Source organism: Anabrus simplex, chromosome 6, assembly GCF_040414725.1.
Source record: "Anabrus simplex isolate iqAnaSimp1 chromosome 6, ASM4041472v1, whole genome shotgun sequence".
In the NCBI taxonomy this organism is placed as follows: domain Eukaryota; kingdom Metazoa; phylum Arthropoda; class Insecta; order Orthoptera; family Tettigoniidae; genus Anabrus; species Anabrus simplex.
The window spans coordinates 267,739,138-267,766,579 of record NC_090270.1 but is presented as its reverse complement, the minus strand read 5'-3'; the positions used below and the strand labels follow the sequence as shown (position 1 = coordinate 267,766,579).

The 27,442-nt window shown below is 37.9% G+C and overlaps 1 protein-coding gene across 1 annotated transcript in view; it reads left to right on the top strand.

Annotated features, from left to right (window-relative positions):
• LOC136875724 (XK-related protein 6) overlaps positions 1-27,442 on the top strand; it is a 66,650-nt gene that overhangs the window by 31,898 nt on the left and 7,310 nt on the right. The window contains exons 3-4 of the mRNA XM_067149296.2: positions 6,251-6,465; positions 13,783-13,938. Coding sequence (XP_067005397.1) covers positions 6,251-6,465; positions 13,783-13,938 — 371 coding nt within the window. The remainder of the gene's footprint in view (positions 1-6,250; positions 6,466-13,782; positions 13,939-27,442) is intronic.

Here is a 27,442-nt window from a genome sequence, read left to right as displayed (position 1 = left end):
TTGTCTTCGTCGATTTGTTGTTCTATGGAAGTGTTTAATGAAACATTATTGAAATTATAGTAGAGTAACGTCAAGATTTAGGTTTTCTCTTCTGTTTGAATTTAATTCAGATTAATAAGATCATTTAGTTTAAAAGCAAAGGCAAAGATTTAAAATAACGAACAGTTAGAAAAACTAATCTGTGATTAGGTTGAATATTCAGTGATCGATGTAGATTAAATCCTTAATAAGTAACTCAAGGAGATAATGGTTGATAACTCATTAACTCATTTAAAGAAATCATAACTAATTAATAATTAAATAATTAAAATCATTTAATCCCTGTCAACACGATCATGTGGTTAGATAAAATGGCATAAAGGATCGTTAGGAGAGGTGTTAATCATATAATTACCACGTGGATAATTGGAAACTTTGAATTTGTTATTGAAAGTAGGAGAAGGTCTTTTGCCAGTTGTTAAGGTAGAAGTACCTATAGTGGGCCATGCACTAGTAGTGAGCCACCAGTTTTGAAAAACGGAAAACAAGGTTCAGGGTCAAAATTGCACAACAGTGAGCAATACAGTGTGAGCTGGGACCCTTCTCTACTACCTGACATAGAGCAGGCATCAGTTAACTGCTTAACTGTTTGAGCTTTAAGGGTGTTTGTCTTAAGTCGTGGTATTTTAGCATCTTCTTCACTGGTTCTTGCAGATTTCTTAAGAGGTAAGCATTCATTTGACTTTTCTTTTCTCCAAACATACATTTGATTACATACTGAAATGCTGTATTCGTATTTATTATGCATTTAATATTCCCTACATTACGAAGAAAAAATATAAAAGTAAGCAGAATATAAATTTTATGGGGTGGTCCACTTTAGGCTCATCATTTTTTCAATTGTTCCAGTACTGGGCCTAGGTGGCCCACTATTAGAACACAAGTTGTTCTAAGATAGAACGTTTAGTTTTTAGCTTAAGCTCTGACAATACTTTCTGTATAACTCATTATGCAGTATTATGATCAGAACCAGTAGTGGGCCACCGTGGTTCACTATTGGGGATTAGTGGCCCAGTACTACGCAACATAGATTAGTTTCTTAACATGATCATTTAATTCATTTTACGACAATGGAGGAAAGGAAAGAGCAAAGCTACACCGAAGATCAAAACAAAAAAGCAATACCTGATGTTGAGAAAGGAACGACTGTTTGCACAGTTGCCAAAATGCATTGCATTCTGGGAGCAACTTTTCAAAGGAAAATGAAAGAACGGGCCAAATTGGCAAATTGGTATTCTCAAAAGATCAAGAAACTGATATTATTTTGTGGATCCAAAGGACCAAAGACTCTGTGAGAGCCAGCAATGTCATTACGCAATGGAGAAATGGCTTCCTACTTCAAAATTTTGGAAGGAAAAATTGGAGAAGGGCCTACTTCAAAATTTTGGAAGGAAAAATTGGAGAAGGGAAGTTAAAGAAATTCCAGGAGAATGAAGGTGAAGGAAAAGGTCCTGTGGAACAAATAGATCTTTACTATTTATGGCTGAGGACTAAGGATACACAGAATCCAGAATGTTTTCCAGGTAAATTAAATATATTTCAAGCTAAAATAACATAAATTTGTTAATTTTATATTTATTTTATTTGACATACACTTTATTTATTACAGGGTGTCTCAAACAGTCCCGTTGAAGTAGGCCATAAACAGGAAACAGTTAAGCCTGCAGAAAATGCAACATCTCTGTACCACAGTACAATCCCATTCCTATTGCTGATACATCAGATGTACCATCTCCATTCAAGAGAGCTCTTTTGTGGCCAGAAGAGGAAGACAAAGATAAAACAAAGAGAAGAAGGTGAGAAGCTTCCTGGAGTCTTCACGTCTCCTCAGATGATAAAATATTATAATAAAAAGAAGGAACTGAAAAGAAGTAAAACTGCAGAAATTGAAAGAAGAAAAATAGAAAGGGAGGAGAAGAAAAGAGCAGCAGAACAAAAGAAAGAAAAATAGAATCCCTCAACGTCAACAGCCATTTCTTCATCTGAAGATTCTGTGCCAGAAATGGATAAATCAGGAGATTCGCCTTGGGAAGAAAGTGCGCATACATGGAGTGAAGAAGAGGCAGGAGAACCTGTCGAAAAAGATTCTAATATTAAGGAAGGAACATTTGCCCTTGTGTCATTCCTGGGTGGAAAAAGAAATGCCACAAGATATGTATATCTTTGTGTAGTACAGGAAGTCATAGAAAGAGTGTACGTGTCCAAGGTTTGAGGTCAGCAGGGAACAAAAAGGACTTTGTTGTAGTAGAAAATGATGTCTGATATTTCTCTGTGTGACATTATTGCATTGGTACCGCAACCAGTACTCAGAATGCAGGACCATCAGTATATACATTTCCTAAAAAAATTACCTGTGAAAGAGAAACTGTAATTATGCAAGGACTACGATCCACTTTTCAGATAGCAACATTGTGTTATATAGGGTCTGTTATTTTTTTATAATATTTTGTATACATTTTTATTGATTATACCCTACTTTTGTAAGGCCCAGTATAGGGGGGCCCACTATAGGTAAGTATAAAATTTTGAGTGCCCAGTAATGGTACATGGTTCGGGTTCAGTTTTAAATTTTTTAAACTAGTTTTAGTATGCTATTTTGCAAAAAAAAGTTTTGATCATTAGAATAAATATATCTTTAATTAACGGAGAAACAAAATGCCTTCTTTGAATTCACTTAAGTTTTAGAGATAACTCGTTGAATGTCCTTAAGTGGCTCACTACTGGTACTTTTACATTATGTAAATATTAGAACGAGTTAGGAAAGGCTCAGTTACATTTAATTTCCTATTTTGAAGCCAGTGAAGGCCTAATTTTTTTTTTTCTATTTATTGTTTTTCAGAACGTAACTTTTGTCTATTGTCTATGCAGATGGAGAACAAATTTAAGTTCTGTACAGCCTGATCAAAAATCAACTTTGTGAAAATATTAATGCAACATCAAGAATATTTGTTTGTTCTATGGGTGCTTATATATAATAAATGTCAGAAATGTTGTTTGAATTTATTCTTTTGTTTGGTCGTCAATCCTATTCCTTTAAAATGCCTCTGAAATAAGGTCAGCCGGTGAACGAACGTTCCCCTTGGGAGATCTCTCGCTCATCGACTGGGTTCAGCCAGGGTAAAAGGGGGCAATATGTAGGTGTGATTTTTTAGTTGCACATGTTGGGAAAAGTGCTATATACTCAGACATGTGCAAACAAAGAAACGTAAGAAGAGTGTCCAGTGTGTGGAAAGAAACCAGAAACTGAACTTTTCATGTAAAATGCTTTGTTTTGCAAAATGTTTCCCAATTCGGAAATCACCAAACGATATGGGTGTGCTAGAATGTAAACAATGGCTCTCATTATAGAAATGTGCATAGATGAAAGGGAGAAAATTGTATCACATTTGCAGGTGAATGCATTTTCCGTTGCTACTGATGGCAGCAATAAAAGTGACTTCAAAGTACTGTATTTCCTATTGTTGTAATGTTTTTAGGTCTGAACTCAATGAAATTCAGAATTGTCTACTCTCTGTGCCTAATTTAGAAGGAGATGCTACTGGCGCTAACATTGCCAATCTTTTGCTCTCAACTCTTCAGGAATTCTGCATTCCATTAAAAAATTGGCTAGCTCTTGGTGCTGATAATGCTCCAGTAATGGTAGGATTAAAGAATGGTGTGGCTGGATATTTGAAGTGGGAAATTAGTAACATAATCATCGTAGGCTGCTTTTGTCACCTAATTAGTCTTGCTACAGAGAAGAGTGCGGCGTGTTTGCCTGGAAATATAGATGAAAGTATAATTGATATATTTTATTATCTGGAAAGTAGTGCAAATAGGAAAGAAAAGTTCAGATAATTTCAAACTTTACACAACACAGAGATCTGGGAAATTCTGAAACATGAGCCTACTCGATGGTTATCATTAAGAAGATGTTTAGATAGGATATTGCTGCAGTGGGACCCTTTGGTTACTTTATTAAGGAGTGTAATTGTAAGGATTATCAGATGGGAACTTTAAAAATTTACAAAATTCCTAAGCACAGTCTGAGTGCAGATATATATCTTTTTTGTCTGAACAGGTGAAACATTATCATAATATTTCACGACACTCCTCAGTTAAAAGGAAAACCCAATCATCAGTTTCACCCCAAAAAAAAAAAAAAAATGAAACTACTGATGACACTAAGGGTGAGGCATTGTCATGTGAAAAATGACTGTTCATGTCCCTTTCATCAGATTTACATAAATCTTTTTGCCTTTTTCTCTCAATTCTTATGGCTATCTTTGAAAATCCAAACGTAACTCTTTAATCAAGTCTGCCGCACATCCACTTACTGAGGTCAATTTTGGAGAAACTATTGAAGAATGTGATGGCAAGGTCTGTGAAACCACACGCTACTAAAAGCTCCTCCTCTCTCCTTGAGGCCCTATGTTCCATCTGGAATTAAATGAAATAAGTAAGTTCTCTCTCCTTGATGTAGAATGTAGATTATCATAATCCAGCAAATCAAAAGTATAATTGTGATCTGATGATAGGAAACTCTGCAAAAATTTTTGGCGAACACTTTGAAGACTCAGGAACGGTGCGTATTCTTGAAGTCTGTTAGAAAGTGTTTCTCTTCATCATGTGACTACACGATATACAAATTTCTGTTCAAAGATGAAGTTTTAATGAATGCAGAAGTTAAAATATTTCTGCTATAAGTAACACATCATTTTCTAGCCTTGGATTTTTCATAAATAAGTTTCCAAACATTCTCACTTCTGAAACAAAACAGTTAAAGAAACTGACATTGTACACTCCCAGTTCTGTAACTTTCAGCTGAAGGAAACAGACTGGGCAGACAGGAGAACTGATGTTCAGTGGGCATTGGTAGGTCAGATGAAATCAGGTGATGTGTACTTAAATATGACAGACTCTCTAAGGTGATGCTTGCTATTTTATCAATTCCACATATCAATGCAGAGTGTGAAAGGATTTTTAGCAGAGTCACAAAGACAAAAACACAGTTCAAATCCTTGCTGTCTGAACAAACTTTGGAGAAAATTTTAACCTTAAAATCAGTTCAGCAAGGCAAATGCTTTAAGCAAAAATTTAGTTCCGAGTTTCTGTTGAGGGCTAAGTCAGTTACAGGGGTGTTGATCAACAATTAGTCGTATGTTCTTCAGCACGTTGAAGGATGAAAAGTCACATGTTCCTAAAGTTCAGGTATGCCCAATATTGTATTCACATATAAGGAAAAAACAACAAAATATATGTAGGCCAAATAGAGTTTTTAATGTATTGAATTTTAATGAATTAGTACATGTGATGTGTCATACGTCACGATTCGCTGCCAAATTCCTCCTGGTTTTTTTATTTTTGAAAGTTGACATGTCTGTTATTGTGTTTGAGGTCCATTGAACTTTTGTGCGGGCTAGAGTACAGTATCTATGAGCCAGCGGGAATAATATTACTGAGCATTCAAAAGTTGGTTACAAATAGTGTGTATACATTTTATTGGGCCCCTTTGTCATGCCACATTTCATCTACAAAGTAGCAGGTTCATTTTATACCTGCTGTCAGGTAACAGTAAGGCTGCTCCTGTAGAGTTACAGATGCTGTTTGCAGCTATTTCACTAAAGTACAGACTACAGGTACTACCAGCTGGTCCAAGAATTTTTAGAGAGGTGTTTCTCCTTGTTTTGTTCTGGCTTGTGGCAGGCAGAGCCTGGTTATGCAAATCATTAGGCTCAGGTTGGTGGGAATGATTGAATATATATCTAAGGAATTTACGATGGATTAGTGTTTCCCGGGTGATACTGTGAAGAACTTGAGTGGAAAAATATGTATATTATTTGTCTCTAAAGAATTGACTATGTTATTCTCTATCCCTATACTGTATTTGTTAAACCTGTCCTCATTTTCTGTCTATAAAATTGTTTCGTTTATGAAATTCATTTGAAAGAAATTAAAGGAAAGGAAGCCAAGGGAAAACTGGTAGCTTTGTAGGCTAGATGTTGTTTGTTACTAGAATTTTTCTTTTTTTTTCCTTTCGTATTCTTCAAAATTCTTTCTGAAACCAATTACAATTCAAGAAAATCTTAAATGTTGCTCAGTAAACTGTAGAGCTTGTATTTTCATTTAATTTATGTGGCATTGTAAAAATTAATGGATTAGAAAGAAGTTGATAGACATTTGGTCTGTTTGTGTCATTAATTACTATAATACTGGTTTTCATTTGTCTCAGGTACTGTGAATCTCTGGGCTATGCCCTAAAGTCTCGTCGTGCAGAGAAAGAACGGGATTATCTGAACCAAAGGAAATTTTATGATCTGATGTTGAAGGAAGACTCTGACGTTGCACTCCTCCGTGTGTTTGAATGTTTCCTGGAGGCAGCACCACAGCAAGTCCTACAGGCCACTATCTTGCTTGTAGGCGATACCCAGGCATGGACCTTCCAGTGTAAGTACTTCCTCGTACGTACAGCTTAATAAGGGAAGTAAAATTATTACCGGTACTTTAAAACAAGCTATACAAGGCATGTTTAAAAAAACTAACATTGAAAATACCGTGAAAATGCAAAGTTTTAAGAATTTTCTTTTAAGGTATACTATATATTTGCCATGCATTTTTGAAACAGTTATCCCTCAGCAATCTTTAGTTTACGGTTGTGTAGAATATGTGGAACAATAGCTGATATGCTTGAATATTAGAAGCAGTGTATCAACATTTGCTTCTGCTACAAACTAGGGAAGATGTTTATGAAGATGTACCGAATGAAAAAGGCAATTTGCCAAAACAGAAAAAAGTGCAACAGATCAGGCTGAGCATGAAGGAATTATTGACAGCCTTTTTCTTTTACATCGGCAGTGTTGTGCACCGTGAATTCTTAACTGAGGGTTAGACGTCTGCTGGTATTATCTCAAAGTCTTGATATGTTCAAGAGAAAATATATGTAGCAAAAGACCAGACTTGTGGGAAAATCATTCTTGGAGCTTCCCCCTTGACAACACACCAACTTGCACATCACTGTTGATTCTTGAATTATTCACAAACACAAAAGACAACTGTGCTTTCCCATCTGCCCTATTCACCTAACCTAGCCATGGCAGACTGGTTTTTCCTCTATTCCTCAAACTGAAATTCTCTGTAAAAGGATGACAGCTTCAGCCAATTGAAGAAATCAAACTGAAATTCGTTTGAGACATGATGGAATCTACCAGTCACAGAAGATGCATGTAACTTGGTGTCACTTAGTCCAAGATCTAACTCCAAGACTAACTGGTTAGCATGCTCGCCTTTAGTCCAAGTGGTCCAGAGTTCAATTCCTGTCCGAGTTGGCAGTTTTTAACTTTCATTGGTTAGTTCCTTTCGCTCAGGTATTGGGTATATGTGGCATCTTCAACATTAGATTTCATTATAGGTGGGGTCCTTCTCATCTCGCATGAGCGTCAACTCAGAAGACATGCACCAGGACTCTCCGTAGGCCATGCACTATTATTATTATTATTATTATTATTATTATTATTATTATTATTATTATTATTATTATTATTATTATTATAACAAAACTAGCAGTTACCCACGGCTTCACTCACGTGGATTTTGTAATTTGTTAAAAGTAATCGTTCCTCAGTACTGTACTAAGACGTTATTTGAAAATCCATAAAGAATAAATGCTTACCGAAAAATTGAGTTTAATTTACCCCAGAAACTCTTAAAACTGTAGTGTGAGAAACCGTCTTCTCTCAAGTTGAAAACAAACAACAAAAAATGTTTCTTTATTTTTAAAAGAGATTCCAAATACCTATTTCCACGTCTAACATCTTCAGTTTTTTAGGTATATGTATCGCCATAAAAATAATTCAACCTCTTTATCTGTCCTTCCCCATCCTCACCCCACCTAAGTGGATTTCCGAAAACAAAACAGAAATATATGTTCCGTTATTTTTATGGAAGACTCTAAATACCGGTACCAGTTTTCATGTCTGTAACATGTTATGTTTTTTGACATGTACTGTAGATGTACTGGTACTCATTTTAAAAATTCACATGCTTTTTCAATTCTTTTCACCCCTTAAGTGGATTTTCAAAAAACAAAAAATACTTGTTTCTTTATTTTTAAAGGAGATGCGGAAAAAACAGTTTTCACATTTGTAAGATCTTCAGTTTTTGAGATATAAGTATCCTCACACAAAGAATATTCAACTAATATTTCAATTCTTTCACTTCCTGTTAAGTGGATTTTCTGAAAACAGACATATGTGTGTCTTTATTTTGAAAAGAGACTCCAAATACCAATTTTCACCTGTGTAACATCTTCAGTTTTTGAGATGTCATTAACCTAATAAAAATAATTCAATCCCCTTTTCAGTCCTTTTACCCCCCCAATGTTTTTTTTTGAAAAAATTACACCTTTATTTTCAAGAGAGATAAAAAAATACCAATTTTCATGTCTGTAACATGTTAAGTTTATAAGACGTTCTGCAGATATTCTCATTTTTAAAATTCACTCCCTTTTTCAGTTTCCCTTCAGTGGATTTCCCGAAAGTAAATTATCTGTGTTTCTTTAATTTTACAGGAAATTCCAAATACCAATTTTCAGATCTGTAACAATTTACGTTTTGGAGATAATTATACTGTAGATATGATCTTTTTTAAATTCACCCCATTTGTCACTCCTGTTCACCCCCCATTAATTGAATTTTCCTAAAATGAAAAAATACATGTTTCTTTATTTTTAAAGGAGATTCCAAACACCAATTTTCATGTCTGTAACATCTTCAGTTTTTTAGATGCAAGTATCCTCATAAAAGGTATTCAACCTCTTTTCCCCTTTTTTTCACTCCCCCTAAGGGTATTTTCCACAAAAAAAAATGTGTTCCTTTATTTTTAAAGGAGATTCTAAATACCAATTTTTGCACCTGTAAACTTTTAAAGTTTTTGAGATATAGATATGCTCATTGAAACAATTCACCCTCCCATTTTCACCCCCTTAGTGACGTAATATCCTCCCTTAGTGCGAACCTACACTCTAATATAAATGAATCCCAAAATTCCATTTTGTTTTTTCCAGTAGTTTTGGCTCAGCGATGATGAATCACTTAGTTTACAAAAGGAGTACTTCAATTGGTATTGAATAGGTGGGGTAATAAATATACTCCTTTTGTAAACTAAGTGAGATTGCTGTTTTCATACGGAACAAAATTGAGAGTGATGGTTTGTGGTGATGAATCGGTCAGTCAGTCAGTCAGGACATGTTATTTTACATATATAAGTTTTATTATTATTACATCTATAATTTTGTCAGAGTTCATCTCAGCGACCCTGAAAATTATGGATCGACAATAATATTGGTCTTTTTTGATAATATAGAATCCTTGATTTAACATTGCCATGGTTACGGCGGGTCACTTCTTCAGCCGATTCCTAGAGCTGGGGTGCCACTATCTCAGAAATGGTTGGTTTTTGGGTCCCAAAGGGACATACCGAGGTTTGTTCCTCGCATCACGAGACTTCAAATGAACTCTGTCTTGTCCTTGTACGACAGATGTGATATTTCGCCTATATTAGCCTATTGTGATGTGCCAAAGGGCCTAAATCTAGGGAATGGTGAGGACTCAACATGTCAAACCACTTCCATAACACACTCATGACCGGGCGAGTTGGCTATGCGTGTAGAGGCACGTGGCTGTGAGCTTGCATCCGGGAGATAGTGAGTTCGAATCCCACTGTCGGCAGCCGTGAAGATGGTTTTCCGTGGTTTCCCCCTACAAAAAAAAAAAAAAACACTCTCAGGTGCAATAAGAACAAAGTATGAAATTTTCAGTAAAATCGGTGCAGTAGTTTTTGAGTCTGATAGGAACAAACATTCATTTTTATATATAAGATTGATTAATTAATTAATTAATTATTCACTAATCAGCCATCTCGGGGACATAAGTTTCATTATACATTCTGGCATTCTCATCTTTGCACATCTTCTGGTCGTAGACCCATTTGAGGTCTTTCTTGTCAGTATACTATGATATTGTTGTTTTTGGTTTTGAGTTGTTCGAGAATCATCTATTTCATCTATTCATCGTACGTGAGTGTAGAAGGGAGTTCTGCGTTTGCGCATTGTGTCCGTGATCTTCTCTATCTTGGAGTAGATTTCTTGTCTGGATTTTTAAATATAAATCTCATTTTTGTTGTTTGGGCCAAGTACGTTGTGGGAAAAAATTTCTCTTTTTTCTCTAACCTAGTGAGCTCACATTTCTGAGAGAGAATAACGTATTCTGATGCATAGGAAGATACTGGCTTGATGACAATGTTGTAATGATAAATTGTGGTATTTATAGAAAAACTTCTTTAGTTATATGTTCTGAGTGGTTTGGAAAGCTACCTCTTTTTTTTTTTTTTCCTCCAATAACTAAGGACTCTATCTGGTCTATTTGATTGGATTCGAGGTATTTAAACTTACGCACATGTTGTTCCATACTTGGTGTTTAGTTGTGTTGTATTGTCTTTCATGTTTTATTTCCATTTCTTCAAAGATATCTACAAACCTGTTTTTTCTGCTATTTCTTTCAGCACATTAACTTCTCCTGTCAAAGTTTCTAAATTCTCTGTTCCAATATCATCCACGATAGATAAACATTCTATTTCCACTCTGTTCTTCTTAATCCCAATCCTTAAAGGTTTGAACAAGTTTCTGTCTTGTAGTATCTGATGCCATTCCTGTATTACTTTTTCCAGCACACAGTTGAGCAAGAGTGGTGAGAGACCATCTGCCTGTCCTAACGCGTTTTAATCTCAAAGGCTGCAGAGAAGCATTCTTGGAATTTTACTTTGGACTTTGTTGCCCTATTACTTCCAGCAGTTTTTCATCAGTCCCATTCCTGCAATTATATGGAACAAAATACCACAGTCACTGGAGTCGTATGCCTTTCTGAAGTCTACAAATGTGCACACTTATGTTCGGCCTTTCAACATATTTTCATCATCATCCATTTCTATTGTCCAGCCTCTTATTTTTAAATTGTGGATTTGCTCTGCTGCTGATAGACCTTTCCAAAAACCATCTCCTGCTTCTTCTTTTTCTTCTTATTATTAATCCTGGTGATACGGACGGCAGGCTTGAGCATTAAGGAGGGTGGTGCCGTATAGAGTAGCTGCTGCTGATGGACATATGCTTCAAATTAATTAATGCGAAACCCAATAAAATGCCTTTTCCAAGTCTAAACAGCCTAGGTGCTAAATTCAGTTGTTGAGAGAGAGCCTAGATAATTGAAACAAAAATCTTGACAAGCAGGGTACACCTTTTCAATACAATATATCAAGTAAATAATGTTACATCAGTCTTGGGACCAGTTTCAGCCACTTAGTGGCCATCTTCAGCCAAATAAAAATTAAACAGATTACATGATAACTAAAATATATGTATACCAGACAATGTTGTAGGAATAATTATAACATTAAAATACATATAATAACAAAAATTATGGTTATGATCTTCTTGTCATAATATGATGTATTTAAGCTGATTTAGGACCTCAGGCAAAGAAGTAAATCTCTGATGTAGAACAAGCACTCACTTGCTGGAGGAAGCAGGCCATGTAAACAAAGGAGTGGATAGGGAACAAGCACTGACTTGTTGTAGGAAGCAGGCACTGTAAACAAAGCTTTGTTCTCTGCCACATTGGCTGAAGATGTCCACTCATCATCATCATCATCATCATCATGATCATTGTACAGTTCCATTTTCCCGGGTACTGTTAATGAGCCTCTTCCACTTCTTCCTGTCCATATACAAATTGTCATGGAGAACATCATCCACTGTCCATCCTCTGGTAACTAGATCAACCTTGATCATATCCATCCATCGGGTTTTAGGTCTTCCTGCAGGTCTTTTCCCTTCCAGCTGTCTTTCCAAATTTATTCTGGCTGTTCTTGTAGGCTCCATCCTCATCACATGCCTGTACCACCGTAGTCTGGATGTGCCGATTCGGTTTAACAGGGATGTCTTTATTCCGGCTTCTTTCCTCACCTCCTCATTTCTTAACTTGTCCATCTTGGTCTTCTGGATGGTGGATCTAAGAAATTTCATCTCTGATGCTTGCAATCTTCATGAATCTCTTTTTGTGAGGGTACACACTTCAATACCATAGGTCGATATTGGTATGAAATAGCTGTTAAACATCATTAGTTTGGTCGGTTTTGGGATAATGTCATCCCATAAAAGTGTTCTTACTTGTTGGTAGAATTCTGATCCCTTTTGCACTCTGTAATTTTCTTTCTGACCAAATTATCACTGGAGATTACACTTCCAAGGTAAGGAAAACTATCCACACACTCTAGCTGGTGGTCTCCTAGTTTTACACTTGCTGGACGCCTTTCTCTGTTGACTGCCATCACCACTGTCTTGGTCTCGCTGATGTTGAGATTATATTCCTGGAAATGGGATTTCCATACATTGAGTCTGGTCTGTACTTCCTCTTCTGTTTCACCCCAAATCATGATATCTGCAAAGGCCACTGCATTCAGTTCACCTAACTTTTCCTTGACGTTCTGAATTATATTGTCCGTAACATTGATGAACAGTAGTGGGGACAGTGCACTTCCTTGCTGAGCTACACTCGTGATCTTAAACCATGATGATCGACCTTTCCCAATTTGTACACAGCTAGTACAGTCTTTGTACAACATCTCAGTTTTCCTTACTAGTCCTTCAGGCACATTTCTTTTCCTCAGGCACTCCCAGATCTTATATCTTATAACACTATCATAGCCCTCTTCTATATCCAGGAATACAATGACCAGGTTCTTGCCTTTCTCCAAATACTTTTCCATCAGAATGCAGGTGCTAAAAATTAGATCCATTGTTGATCTGTTACTTCTGAACCCATATTGCTCCTCCTCTAACTGTGGTTCAATGATGGTTCTCAATCTTCTTTCTGTGATCTTCTCTAGAACTTTTAGCCCATGAGACAGCAGGGTTATACCTCTATAGTTGGTGGGTTTCCATCTGATGCCTTTCATAAACAGGGGAATTATACCGCCACTAAGTGACTGAAACTAGTCCCAAGACTGATGTAATATTATTTACTTGATATATTGTATTGAAAAGTCTTTTCAATTTATCTATATATATAAAATTGGATGTTGGTATGTTTGAAGCTAATAGACTCAAAAACTACTGGACCGATTTCGCTGAAATTTTCAGTCTGTTCTTATTACATCTGAGAGGGATTATGAAGTGGTTTGAATGAAATCTGGTTGGTAGCTTGGCACTAAGGGGTGAAAAATAAAATACGGGAAGATAAGCAAACCTCAAGACAAGTCCGATTAGCAGGTTGCCTACCCAACAGTATGTGAACATTATGATGTGTTCCTTGATGCCTTATTAAATACAGCTGTTGTTGATCCAATCTTTTCCAGATTTCAACTCGTATATCATCAGGTCCAATTACCTTGCATTTTCTCATAGCACGAATGGCAGTTGCAGATGTTATCAATGTAATCTTTCCTACACTTCAGAATATTTCAGCTTTCTAATAAGAATACCAGAATTAATATCTTTTAAAATTTTAGAATAGTTTGTAAAACTTCAAAATTTTCTATTTTTAATTCTGATCAAACTTGGTATTATGATACTAGCAATCAAGATAGAATGAAAACTTATCCAAGACTTGCTGTGCATTTATTTTAAAAACTCTCTCTCTCTCTCTCTCTCTCTGCACAGCTCCCCATATAGAAGTTTGGGACTGACTTGTTTAGCCTAGTATTCTCTGTGTTCAGACTTCAGCCAGGTTGGGTCAGTCTGTAGCTCGCTGTTCAGCATGGGCTGGTCCATGGCATCCTACCACCGCACCATCCGGTTTGCCCAGGAGGACAAAGATAACATCAGCATCCCTGGGACTGTCGTGCAGTTCTTATGGCACTTCATGGTCACTGGTAAGAAATATTGCTTAAAATTCTATGATCACATGCACGTTCTCTGCCATATTGTCATTAAATTAATTACAGTGTTGTGATTGCATGCTTGTGATCGATCTTTTATTTCTTGTACTACCAATATTTAAATGATAAGAATTTTAAGTTTGTTTGAATGGTTTTATATATATGAATGCAGCACTGATACCCGGCTGTGTTAGCTTAGGTTACGATTTTTGAGGACACTATCATAGCTTCGGAAATGTCCAATAGTTTGTATTGACCAGTTCCCACTTCCTTGTGTTTCCTTCATTTGAACCTCTTGTAGAATGTATGTATAATAAGTGCAAGAACCTCATAAGTAGAGACGAGAATTATAGGCACTAAAAACAGTTGAAATAGGCAGGCATATAGGCTCTTAAATTAGCCAAAATAGGCATTTAAATAAGCACTAACGTGTAAAATAGGCAACAAAATAGGCATGAAAAAAATTACTTATAATTTCATAATGCACTCAATTACTATAAAAGGAATTTACAAGCAACGTTTCAATGTTTCCCGGTAACAATCTTGTTCTCCTCTCATGCATAATGTTTTTGTACTGAGAGAAAGATCTCTCAACATCACATGAAGTGAAGTCACTTAATCTGGTTTTATTTCGCTGACAGCGACTGCCTTCCCAGATGTTGGGTCAAAACTTCCCCTGACTTCTTGCACAATCCTAAATGACTCAACCAGGGGCATGCCACTCTTCTCCAACTTGGTGATTGCTCCCAGCAGCTTGTTGAAATTTGAAGATGCTCTTGTTTATGCAGGGGCATATTAGCTCCCAACATTGCAGTGCATAAGTCTGAAGAAAATGGTTGTTGGTCGCCCAAAGTGAACTGGTAGAAAGATTTCTGTACTCGTATCAGATGCATCGCAGTATTTCTAAGTTGATCTATGTGGTATTTTTCTCACACTTGTTCTGAAAAATAATAAAATTGACATAAATTACATTGTCCCTATATCTTAAATTTCTACAGTTGGGCTAATTGGCAATAATCCTTAGTATATATCATGCATTTGTTTCATAAAAAAAGACTATTAGAGATGATGTTTCTAGAAGTACAAAACTTAAAAGTAGGAACAAGGGAATTATTAATTTACATGTAAATATATCCTCAAGGATTTTCAGTTATAATTTGGCAGTATCGTGTCTAGTTCACCGAGTGAAAAATATAATAAAAAAGACGTGAAATAATACCGGAGTAGCATAGAAGAGAGATCCGTTCTTTATGCTTGCCAAGGATCCACCAAGCTGGCCCTAACAGTATTCTTACTTATATAGAAGAATGCAAAGGGAGACACTATAAATCTGAGATTTGTGAACATTATATTTGTTTATATTCGCCGGCTTAGGTCGGCTGTCATGAAGACTATTTTCTGTTGCCTGCAATAGATCCTGCATAATGTATTCCCACAAGGCCGCCACACTCGTTCAAAATTAAAAACTGCGTAATTTAAAGTTATCGTGACATACGCCCGTAACCTTATTTTACCGGGCGAGTTGGCCGTGCGGTTAGGGGCACGCAACTGTGAGCTTGCATCCGGGAGATAGTGGGTTCGAATCCCCCTGTCGGAAGCCCTGCAGATGGTTTTCCGTGTTTCCCATTTTTACACCAGGCAAATGCTGGAGCTGTACCTTAAGACCACTGCTGCTTCCTTCCCACTCCTAGCCCTTTCCTATCCCATCATCGCTATAAGATCTATCTGTGTCGGTGCGACGTAAGGCCACTAGCAAAAAAAACTTATTTTTGTCACAATTTAGCAAGACTCTAGAGGGGATGCTAGAGGCTTGTTAACTTGGGAGCTTACGCGAAACACAGGTTGAAGATCCAATGTAGCCCGGCTAAGATGATTCCACAGCATGTTTCACTAGGTTGCCAAGACTACCTTTACAAGACCAGGCCAGCTTCCCCATGCCCCCCCCCCCCCCCCCCCCCCAAGCACAACGGTTACTAAATAGACCTCACCAATCCAGACCAACGGTCTTTTCTCTGGCCTGGTCTTGTAAAGGTAGTCTTGGCAACCTTGTAAAACATGCTGTGGAATCGTCTTAGCCGGGCTACATTGGATCTTCAACCTGTGTTTCGTGAAGGCTTAGCGGAAGTGTAATAAAATTCACGATATTTTAAAGGGAGTTTTAAAAATTGCATTTCAGTTTAAATCTTTATTTTCACAGGAAATGAATCACAGTTCAAAACCGATTTAATTTTCATCCATTCTGTGACAAGAAACCACCGGCGTTCACTTACCCGTACTCTTTGGCCACTCTATTCTTCTTCTACTTCTTCTTCTTCTCCTTCTTCCTCCCCTTCTTCTCCCAATCTTGCTGTAGATGTAGTATTTATCAGGCATAGAAATTGTGTGCCAATTTTGAAGTTGTAGCAGGATGCAGATTTTGTATTCTGTATGTGGGTTGGTGATTTCCCTTCGAGTGATGCAGTCAAGCATTTTGAGTTCAATAAGAGGGGAAAGATTATGTAATTCAAGCCTAAAATGAATGCTGCGAAATACCTAACAAGTGATGTTATCGATAAAACGTCACTCAGTGAGATGAGGAAAGAGTTTTTCGGCATATATATATATATATATATATATATATATTTTATGCACCACTACCATTATAATTCATTTCCCTTAAATTTAGATTAGAAGAAATTTTGGGAGATTTTTTGTATTTTCGGGTTTTCTGGTGTGTTGCAAAAAAAATCAGGAGATCTCCTGAAATTTCGGGAGACCTGGCAACACTGTAGCTACATCAGTTGAGAGAGGATGCGGAGAAAAAAGGCGGGAATTGGAGTTAGTGGTGGGAGCGGAGGCATTTCTGGACAGACAACAGTGGCGAAGGCTCGTTCAACACCACCCAACCCAGCATGCTGGAGGGGTTCTATGATGATGATGATGACGATGATGATGATGATGATGATGGTGGTGGTGGTGAAGTGCAAGAACTGCAGCACAGTGTGTTGAACCAGTGTTTCTGAAAATGTGTCACTAGTTCCATATTTCTTTCACCTTCTCAAAACAGTATTTAACTAGGAAAATGTGTATCCCCAGAAAAGAATTGTGTGTGCCTAATAATTCTGTATGATATACTAAGTGTATACTTTGGAGTATGAAAGTAGAAAAAAATAACGATGAGAAAATAGATAGTTTCAGTTGAAACTTCATTAACACAGTAAAACGCAGTTTCCATTGAAGTCTGTTTCATTTATGTCGGTGAAAGTATGGAAGCTGCTGAGGTATGGCTAGTGCTAAGTAATGACATTTGGAGCACAAGCTGTCTCTCGAGTGTTATGAAGGAGGCCTTGCCTATTAACCTACGCCTCATCATCAATTTTCGTGGTGCTGTTTTGAAGATCCAACCAACCTCCGGGCTGGTAAGTTCCAGGCAAACCACCATTTAAGCTTGGCTCCTAGACATTCAGTAAAATATATGCACTTAGGTGCAGATGTTCTGAGGAAAAAATCACTTGAGTTCCTAGCGGAGGTTTAGGTTGTTGGCGGCGTTTCATGGTATTCAAATGTTATCTTAAGGTTTTGACCATGTGTATGTTGAGTGCCAAGCCCAAAGGCTGGTTGAATCCTTGACAGTTCTACCATCAGCTGTAATAGATGACCTAGGTGTCACTTAGCAGGCATACTAGGGAAATGAGAGGTGAGGTCGTTTCTCACTGTGCCAGAAGTTTCTATTACATACCAGTCTACCCAGCTCACTGAAATGTACGGACCAGCCGACCCCATGTGCGACATTTTCACACCATTCATAACGGGCTGTGTGCATAAGGAATGGTACTACTAGCATCACTCATACTTCAGGCACGTTATGCTGTCAAAGCCAAGGGATGAGGCTGAGACAGACAGACAGATTAATGAAAGAACAAATTTGTTCTAGCTCATATTAGAAGACAAGACATAGTGCACTGTAAAACACTAAGTTTTGTTAGCAAAGTGAGTGATGTCTTAAATATGACCAGTTTAAAAAAGAAAGAAGAATGAACTCATATTATTGCATTTTTAAAGAATTTCCACCTGCACATGGATCTATGATGGTAGACTTTTATCTTTCTAGAAAGAATTGTATTTCAATGTTCCATATTTTTTTTCTCCTGTCTCGCAGTGAAAGGCGTGAGCAATGAAGCGAACAGGGCGCAGTCTACTACTTTCACCGCATTGGTGCTTCCAAGCTGTATGAAGGTCATCTGTCTGTTACTTTGTTAAGGGGTTAGCTGTCCATGTCATTTCTACTCTGAGAAACAGAATTGTTGCCTCTGAATCTAAGGACCAGATTTTAATTCAGAATAGGAATATGATACACTGCTACTTCTCCTCCTCCTCTTTTCCTCCTCCCATATCCAGTTTTCTGAGTCAGGTTGTGAAGAATCTCCACAGTTTTCTATCTCTCCACCACTCCCTTCCTTCCTCCAGTATTTCTTCTACTTATACTCCTCTATACTCTCCTTCAGCTTATCCATCCACCTCTTTCTGGGCCTTTCCCATTGTCTTCCTCCTATTTTCTCCATAAATACTTGCTTTGGAATTCTATCCTTTTTCATTTTCATAATTTGTTCATACCATTTCAGCTTACTGGTCTCTAATTTGTCTTTCAGTTTAGGGAATCCAATTCTCTCTCTGATTTCTATGTTTTTGATTTTATCCCTTCATGTCTTCCCTATTATTCCTCTAAAGAATTTCAGCTCTGCTGCCTGAATTCTGCTACCATGTTTTGTTGTTGTGCATATGACCCCTATGTATGTCAAAATTGGTGTGTAGTAGGCCTACATTGAGTACAGAATTTTCTTGCATTTCTCTGGGACATCCCCGTTCCACACTATGCCTCTCACACATTGGTAAAACCCATTGGCTTGTTGGTTTCTCTTTCCAATTTCTTTATTTATTGCCGGGCTTAGTGGCTCAGGTGGTTAAGGCAATGGCCTTATGACCCCAACTTGGCACGTTTGATTCTGGCTCAGTCTGGTGGTATTTGAAGGTACTTAAATAAGTCAGCCTCTTGTCGGTAGATTTACTGACACATAAAATAACTCTTGCAGGACTAAATTTCGGCACCTCAATGTCTCCAAAAACTGTAAAAGTAGTGGGACGTAAAGCCTATAATATTATTATTATCTTTGTTTATTTTCCCGTCTTATGCAAGTATACTCCCAAAATATTTGAATCTTTTCACAACTTCTAATGGTCTTCCATTTGCTTCAGTATTCCTTCTTCCTTCTCTATTACACCTCATCATCACTACTGTCTTACTCTTCTCCACACTTATTTACATTCCATATTCCTCTATCTCCTGATTCCATACAGTAACTTGTTCTTGTACTTCCATTTCATCTTCTCATATTACTTTGTCTCTTTGTTTCCTATGTTTTGTTGCACACTCTTGTGGATTTTATCCATGACTGTGATGAAGAGTAGACAGGATAATACACTTCCTTGTCGAAGTCCAGTTTCTACATTGAACCAGTTTGTTTGTCCTATCTCAGTCTTCACACTAATTACACATTTTTCATGCATGGCTTTGATCATTTGTACTTCTGTTCTGCCTACCTTCTTTTTTATCAGTGCATCCCAAACCAGTTGCAGTGGCACTCTGTCATATGCCTTCTCACTATCTATAAATGCCATCGCTAAATCCTTTCGGAACTCCCATCTTTTCTTAATCATGTTCCTTAATGCAAAATTTACATCAAAAGTTGATCTATCTCTTCTAAATCCATATTGCTCTTTCTCCATTTCCTTTTACTTTCATCCTCAGTCTTCTCTCTAATATCCTCTCAAATATCTCTGCTACATGTCAATTGAGGGTGGTTGCCCTGCAGTTGCTACATTCTTTCTTATCACCCTTCTTGAATACTGGGATTATCAGACCCTTCCTCCAATCTTCTGGTACTACTTTTTTCTTCCATATCACTCAATAATTTATATATCCAATGTAACACTACTGGTCCTGCTGCCTTTATCTCTGTAGCAACCTCATCCCCACCTGATGCTTTGCCACATTATTTCCAACATTATTATATCTTCATTTTGTTTTTCTTCCACCATTTCATCTTCATGTTCCTCCTTTTCATTGAGTTCTTTGATTTTGATATTAAGTAACTTAGCAAAATACTCCTCCCATCATTGGAGAATATCCCCTCTTTGTGTCAAAATTTGTTGTATATCTCTCCTTACAAATTTTGTATCTTTTCTCCTGTTTACTTTGCTTTTAACCAATTCATACAACACTGTCTTACTTCCTGTAACATTCTCTTGCAAGGTTTCTGTGAAGTTTTCTCAGTACTTCTGTTTCTCTTCCTGTATAATCCCCTGACATGCTTTTTTCTTCTTGTTTCATGAACTTTTACATACTCTCCATATTTCTGCCTTCTATCCAGTTCTATCATGCTTTTAGTTTTTCTTTCATGGCATCCCTCACTTAGTTATTTCACCAGGGTGTCTCCTTTTCCTTCCTGTTCCCCTGATACTCTACCACATGTATCTTCTGCACATTTTACCATTCCTTATTTGAACTCAAGCCCATTCCTCTTTAACATTGCCTTTCCTGTAGGCTTTTTTTTTTTTTTCAGTTCATAGAATTTTTCTGGTGCTCCCTTGTCCTTTAATTTTCATACCTTTATTTTTCTTTCTCTTGTCTCTTAATTTTACTACTTTATCAAGTCTTAATTTAGCTACCCGCCTTTGCTGGCGAGATGTAGTTTTTACAGTGCTCTATATCTTCTGGTATGGGCTAGAATAAATTTGTTACTTTCATTGACCTGTCTCAGTCTCATCTTTGGTTTTAACAATATGAAAGTGACCGAGGTACGAGCGATGCTAGTAATACCGTTCTTTTGCAGCCAGTGACTTATAATGGTGTGAAAATATTGCTCATAGGGTCAGTTGGTGCATGCATTTCAGTGGGCTTGGCAGACTGATATGTAATAGCAACTTCTGGGTCAGTGAGGAAAGCAATGGGAAACTACTTTACTCCTCATGTCCCTAGTATACCTTTTTAGTGACACCTAGGCAGCTTGTACAGGGGAAGAGCTCTAAACTGAGTAGGGGCTTTTCTGTACTCTGTGGAAGACGGATCTGGATGGGGAAGTCCTCAACCCCGACACGGCGCGTCCCAATGGCTGATAGGGGCTCTCGTGAGAGAGTGGTGTTCGCACCCGCGGATCAACTGAGGACATGATACAGTGGCAGCAGCTATATCATTAATGCTGATAAGAAGATAGATACATCGACCTTGTATCAGCATACAGCTGCCTCGCGTCCTAGCATCCTTGGATGTTACGATGTGACGTGGTTACTGCGTATTTGAGGAAGGCAACGGGAAACCACCTCAGTTAATTTTCCCTAGTAATCACCATGGCTATGCTTGCAGCTAAATTAGTATCCGGAGTAAGCTCCTCAATCGGATCTCTGGGAGGGGCAGATACAAGCACAGCAATAGGAAGACTGAAATATCAAGATAGAGTCAAGATTTGAACTTGGAATGTGAAGACGATGAGCCAGGCGGGAAAGATCCACAATGCAATAAAGGAGATGACAAGAATGAAAATAGATATTCTAGGAGTAAGCGAAATGCGATGGCCAGGATCTGGAACCATCAACATAGACGAGCATCGAGTTTGCTACTCGGGTACAGACAATGGTATGCATGAACATGGGGTAGGAATCATACTGAATAAAAGAATAGCCAAGTGTGTTGACAACGTTATTCCAGTCTCATCACATGTTATGTTAGTTCAAATCAAAGCAAGGCCAGTTGACTTAAATATTATTCAAGTCTACGCTCCTACTGCAGACAAACCAGATGAGGAAGTCGAAAATTTCTATAATAGCATAAACCATATCCTGAACAAGCTAAAAAGAGAAGACCTCATCATAGTCATGGGCGACTTTAATGCAAAACTTGGGGCGGGAAGAACATCAAACGCCGTCGGACCCTTTGGTCTAGGAGACAGGAATGCTCGAGGAGATGAGTTGGAACTATTTGCAGAAACAAATCAGCTAATGGTTGTGAATACATGGTTTAAACTACCACCACGCAAGTTATACACATGGAAATCGCCCATGGACACACCAGGACACATTGTGAGGAATCAGATTGATTTCATGATGGTGAACAAAAGATACAGAAATGGTTGTACATCTGTCAGAACATATCCAGAAGCAGACATACAATCAGACCATGTCCCACTGGTTGGAAATTTTAAGATCAGAATGAAATATGTTGTCCCCAAAACAGCACGGAAATACGACTTGAGAAAATTGAAAGATCCTACCATACAGCAGACAGTCAAGACAGCTCTAAACAATAAATTGATTGACAATTGTGATGATGTTAATGAAAAACTCGCACACCTACAAGAAGTGATAAAAGGAGTAAAAGAAGAGCATTTGAGACCGGACTTTAGAAAGAGGAAAACATGGATGACAAATGAGATTCTGGACCTAATGGAAGAACGAAGGAAGAGAAGAGGTAATTTGATGGAATACAGAGCGGTTCAAAACACAATCAGATGGAAAATTAGAGAAGCCAAAGAGAAAGAGAAAACTGAATTATGTGCAGAAATAGAGTTTTATCAGAGTAGACATGATGATTTTAATGTTCACCGGAAGGTCAGAGAGGCAACAAAAAAATATCGCAAATCAAACTGTGCAAAGCTTGTAGATAGTAGTGGTAACCTCATAATCGACAAGGAAGAAAAAGAGAAAATGGGAGAAATATCTGGAACAGTTATTCCAAGATTACATGAGGAGAGAGGAACCACAGATATCAGATACAACAGGACCAGATATCCTAGTAAGTGAAGTGGAAGCGGGAATACAACAAATGAAGGAAGGGAAAGCAGCTGGGCCAGATGGCATACAAGCAGAATTTCTCAAACTGCTCAGTGAGGAAAAAATAAAAATGATCACAAAAATATTCAACGACATTTACTCATCAGGTAAAATCCCTTCAGAATGGTTAAAATCAGAATTTATTGCTTTACCTAAGAAATCAAATGCCAAAGAATGTGGGGACTACCGTACCATCAGTTTAATGAGCCATCTGCTAAAATTATTTCTTAAAGTGATACACAAGCGGATATACAGTATTTGTGAAGAACAGATAGTGTCCAACCAGTTTGGGTTTTTGAAGGCAGTTGGCACTAGAGAAGCAATATTTAGTGTACAGGTACTGTTCCAAAAATGTAGGGATATCAACTGTAATGTATTTGCATGCCTCATTGATTATCAAAAGGCGTTTGATCGCGTGATTCATGAACACCTGTTAGACGTACTCAAGAAAACAGGAATTGATGGGAAAGATCTAAGAATAATAGCAAATTTATACTGGAACCAATCTGCAGTCATGAAAATAGATCAAGACCAATGTGAGCAAGTGAGAATACGCCGAGGGGTCAGGCAAGGATGTATAATATCACCGATACTCTTCAACCTGTATTCTGAGCATGTATTCAAAGAAGCCCTATTTGATGTGGAGGAAGGAATTTCAGTGAATGGTGTCAAACTCAACAATTTGCGCTACGCAGATGACACAATTGTTTTTGCAGATACGATGGAAGGGCTACAGAAGTTCATGAACAAAATTTCTGAAACAAGCAAGAGATATGGTCTGGACATCAACACTAATAAAACAAAATTGATGATCATCAGTAAGAAGAACATCCGAGGCGTGAATCTGTTCCTCAATGGAGCAAGTATAGAGAGAGTTTCACAGTATTCGTACCTGGGTACCATCATTAACGAAGCATGGGACAATTCGCAAGAGATAAAGTGTCGCATTGGAAAAGCGAGAAGTGTTTTTAATTCAATGAGCTCAACCTTCAAAAATCACGACCTTACCATGGATACCAAAATGTGGCTCCTTAGGTGCTATGTGTTTTCAGTTCTCTTTTACGGTGTGGAAACATGGACGCTTACAAAAGCCACCACTGCTAGACTGGAAGCATTTGAACTCTGGCTATACAGAAGAATTTTGAGAATATCATGGACTCAGAAGATTACAAACATTGAGGTTCTACGCCGAGCTAACAAGAGACCAGAGCTGATCAACACCATCAAGTGCTGTAAACTACAATATTTGACACGTCATGAGGAATCAGAAAAGGTATGAGCTGCTTCAACTTATCCTGCAAGGGAAAATAGAAGGAAAAAGATCTCCTGGGCGAAGAAGAATTTCCTGGCTCGACAACCTTAAAACCTGGTTCAACAAAACATCTGCAGAACTGTTCCGAATTTCAATGGATAAAGCCCGAATAGCCATGTTGATCGCCAACGTCCGAGGCGGACAGGCACGCTAAGAAGAAGAAGAAAAAGGCTATCTCTGACAGCTGTTAGTGGTGCTGTGGAGGATCAAACCACTCTTCAGGCTGAATACCCAACATACACAATTCAGCTACTACAATTTTATGGTCTCCTCCAAAATCTTCTTGGCATTGCTGTCGCATCTTCCAATTGTCTGCTCAGTTGTCTCTCTCGACAAAAATCAGATCAATCATTGTTTTTGTTCTCCTTTGTCCCCATCCATATCTAGTTATTTTTTGGTGAACCATATATTGCCTACTATTAATCCATTCCTCTCACAGAAATCTAGTAGTAGCTCTCTGTCTGCATTTTTATTTCCATAACTGAAGGGACCCATTATTTCTTCTGCCTGTCTGTTCCTTCGTGGGCATTCATGTCTCCCATTACCATCACTTCTTTATCTTCAATGCACCTTTCCGGTTCCTTCAAGAACTCCTAATTATCTTAGATATTACCTGTCTGAGGTACTTGGTTAAAATTTTGCACTCCACTCTCCAAGCCAAGTCTGATTTTGATGATTCTGACATTTACCTGATAGACCTTCTCTATATACTGTACCAGGACTTTCCTCACAATAAAACCTACTCCATTATTCCTGCTTGCACCTCCACTCCCAAACACCTGAAACCCCTTCCTCAATCTCTTCTGTCCTTTTCCTTTCCATTTGGTTTCACTCAATCCCAACAGTGCAATGTCCTTCTTTTCCATGTATTCTATTAGTGCTTCTGTCGTGCCGTTAAAGGTAAAGACATTTATGGTTGCAATGTTCGTCGCTGTTTTCCCGCGTTTCACAGTTCCCCCAGACGCTGCTAGATGGAGTTTTGTGGTATTACCTCCATCAAGGGACCATCGACCCTCCTGAAGAGCCTCATCTGCCTGGAGCCAGTGACCTCTGTAGATTGTACTCGTATTCATCGCCGAGTCCAGGGCTGGGACCCTTCCCATATATTACACAGTGGGTCAGTGTGCTTAGGGACTCAAGTAGGCAGGGGCACCACTCCATGGGTAGGGTTGCCTCCGAAGAGGGTCCCTACCTGATACACTATCAGAAAGTAATTGGGCACCTGTCCACAATGTTTGGTAATGGTTGTCACCCTGGTAGAATATCATAATGCCTCCTCTTGCAGCTATATCAGCAGCCTCCCTATCTGGTATGCTTTTGACAATTGTGTGTTCAGGATACTCACTGGGGTTCGTCGCTGTTCGTCTTGCGTCATTCCGAGAGTTGGAGAGTGGATTTTGTCTGCTCCTCCCAAGACCTCGCTGGTGCTCCAATTCATTTCAAAGGTGGTCTGTTGGATTGATGTCAGGACTCTAGGCAGGCCAGTTCAGTCAGCAAACGTTGTCAACATCTCTATGTTGAGAGCATTTTATCATCCAGAATGTTACAATGTGTTCATGCTGTCACAGACAAACACCTGTGGTCCCACATTTAATTACAAGAAACAGCTCCACATCATCACTCCACCACCAAATTTCCTGGTTGGTACTATACGCTCCGGCAGAAACATTCAACTGGTTCTCGCATGTGCTGAAGCATAAATGGGAATAAATACTCCTGTGCTGCATGAAGCTCCTGTCAGATAGTAGCCATCGGTTCTGTCCTATTTTTTACAACTTCACGTTTCAGGGTTCTGTGATTTCTGTCGGCTGAAATTTTACGTCGCCCGGAATGTGCACCATTAAACAATGCCCTTCCACCTTTCACTTACACAGTTTGAATGCTACTGTTGATTTGTGCCCGTTTAATTTCACTGTAATTGCGCTGGTAGGGAGCCCACTAGTCATCTGGCTCTCGTACGTTCTGAAGTCTATGTTGGCTACACAATTCACCAGGGGCCTATTCCACAAAAGTATGGTCTTGTACATTACAAGTAAATTCTCTAGTAACTAGTACAAATACCAGAGTTTCTGTTCCACAAAAGAATTTTCTACAGTTGTAATATGTGGTCTAGCAGTGATGGTGATGAAAATGAAAACTACAGTCTGTATAGGAAAATAATAAACTTCCAGTTTAACACTGTATTTGAATACAACGAGCATTTTAGGATAAGCATAATACAAGCGGGAGAACTTTTGATAGATATTGGGCGTAGGTTAAAACATCCTACGAACAGAAATAAATCTCTAACAGTTACTAACAACACTACATGGCAGTACCATGGTGTTGCAGATATGCATGGGATGGCAAAATCTTCGGTCTGTAGGTCAATATATTCTGTGGTATCTACAATAAATGATATAAAATTTCTTCAAATTATTCACTGGCCTGAAAATACTGAACAAACAGGTTCCAAGTAAGACCTCTTACATACGTCCAACTTTTCCCCTCAAAAGCTCCATGATCTTTTCCCAAGTCAAATATTTCCATCCAACCATTTATTTTCCTTATTTTTTTTTAGACTCTCGCTGAATGCAACGAAAAGAATATCTTTCCTTCTTTCTATTTCCTTCAAAATGAATAACTTCGTTTCTCTTGACACCATTTTAACAATTCATGCAGAGTTTGCAATATCGTAACAATTAAGTTTGGTGGCTGAACATCGTTATTAGCAGCATCTGATTCCTAATGACAGACCAAGGTATGTCAAACTATCGTGGGACATATGCGAGGATCGCAGAAGAACAGAATGGGTGATAATAATGGAGGAATTTCCTTTCATCAAGAAATAAACTGAAAATAGCATCGTAGCATTAAGAAATTCACAGAAATATTAGAGTTCTTTGAATCTTTGCTGCATAACTTACCTCAAAATACGATATTACGATAAATGAGGCAAGCATAACCTACAGTAATTCGAAGAATGGAATACGAAGATAAACAGCTGATTCATGCTATGACGTAGTATGTTTATTGATATGTCATCACATGTAAAACTTGTAACAATTCACTGGTAATATACAAGAGACTTTCAATCTTTTGTGGAACAGAAATGTACAACTCCATACATTACAAGAACCCACACTAGTAACTTGTAATGTACAAGACCATACTTTTGTGGAATAGGCCCCTGACGTACTAAATTACTAACCATCATGGATGCCCAATTACTTTTTGGTAGATAATGTATTAGGGAGCATAATATAGCCTACCAATACTTGGAATATACTAATCTGACTAAAATTTGTTATCCTGTAGATACTCAAAATACAAACAGAATGGCTG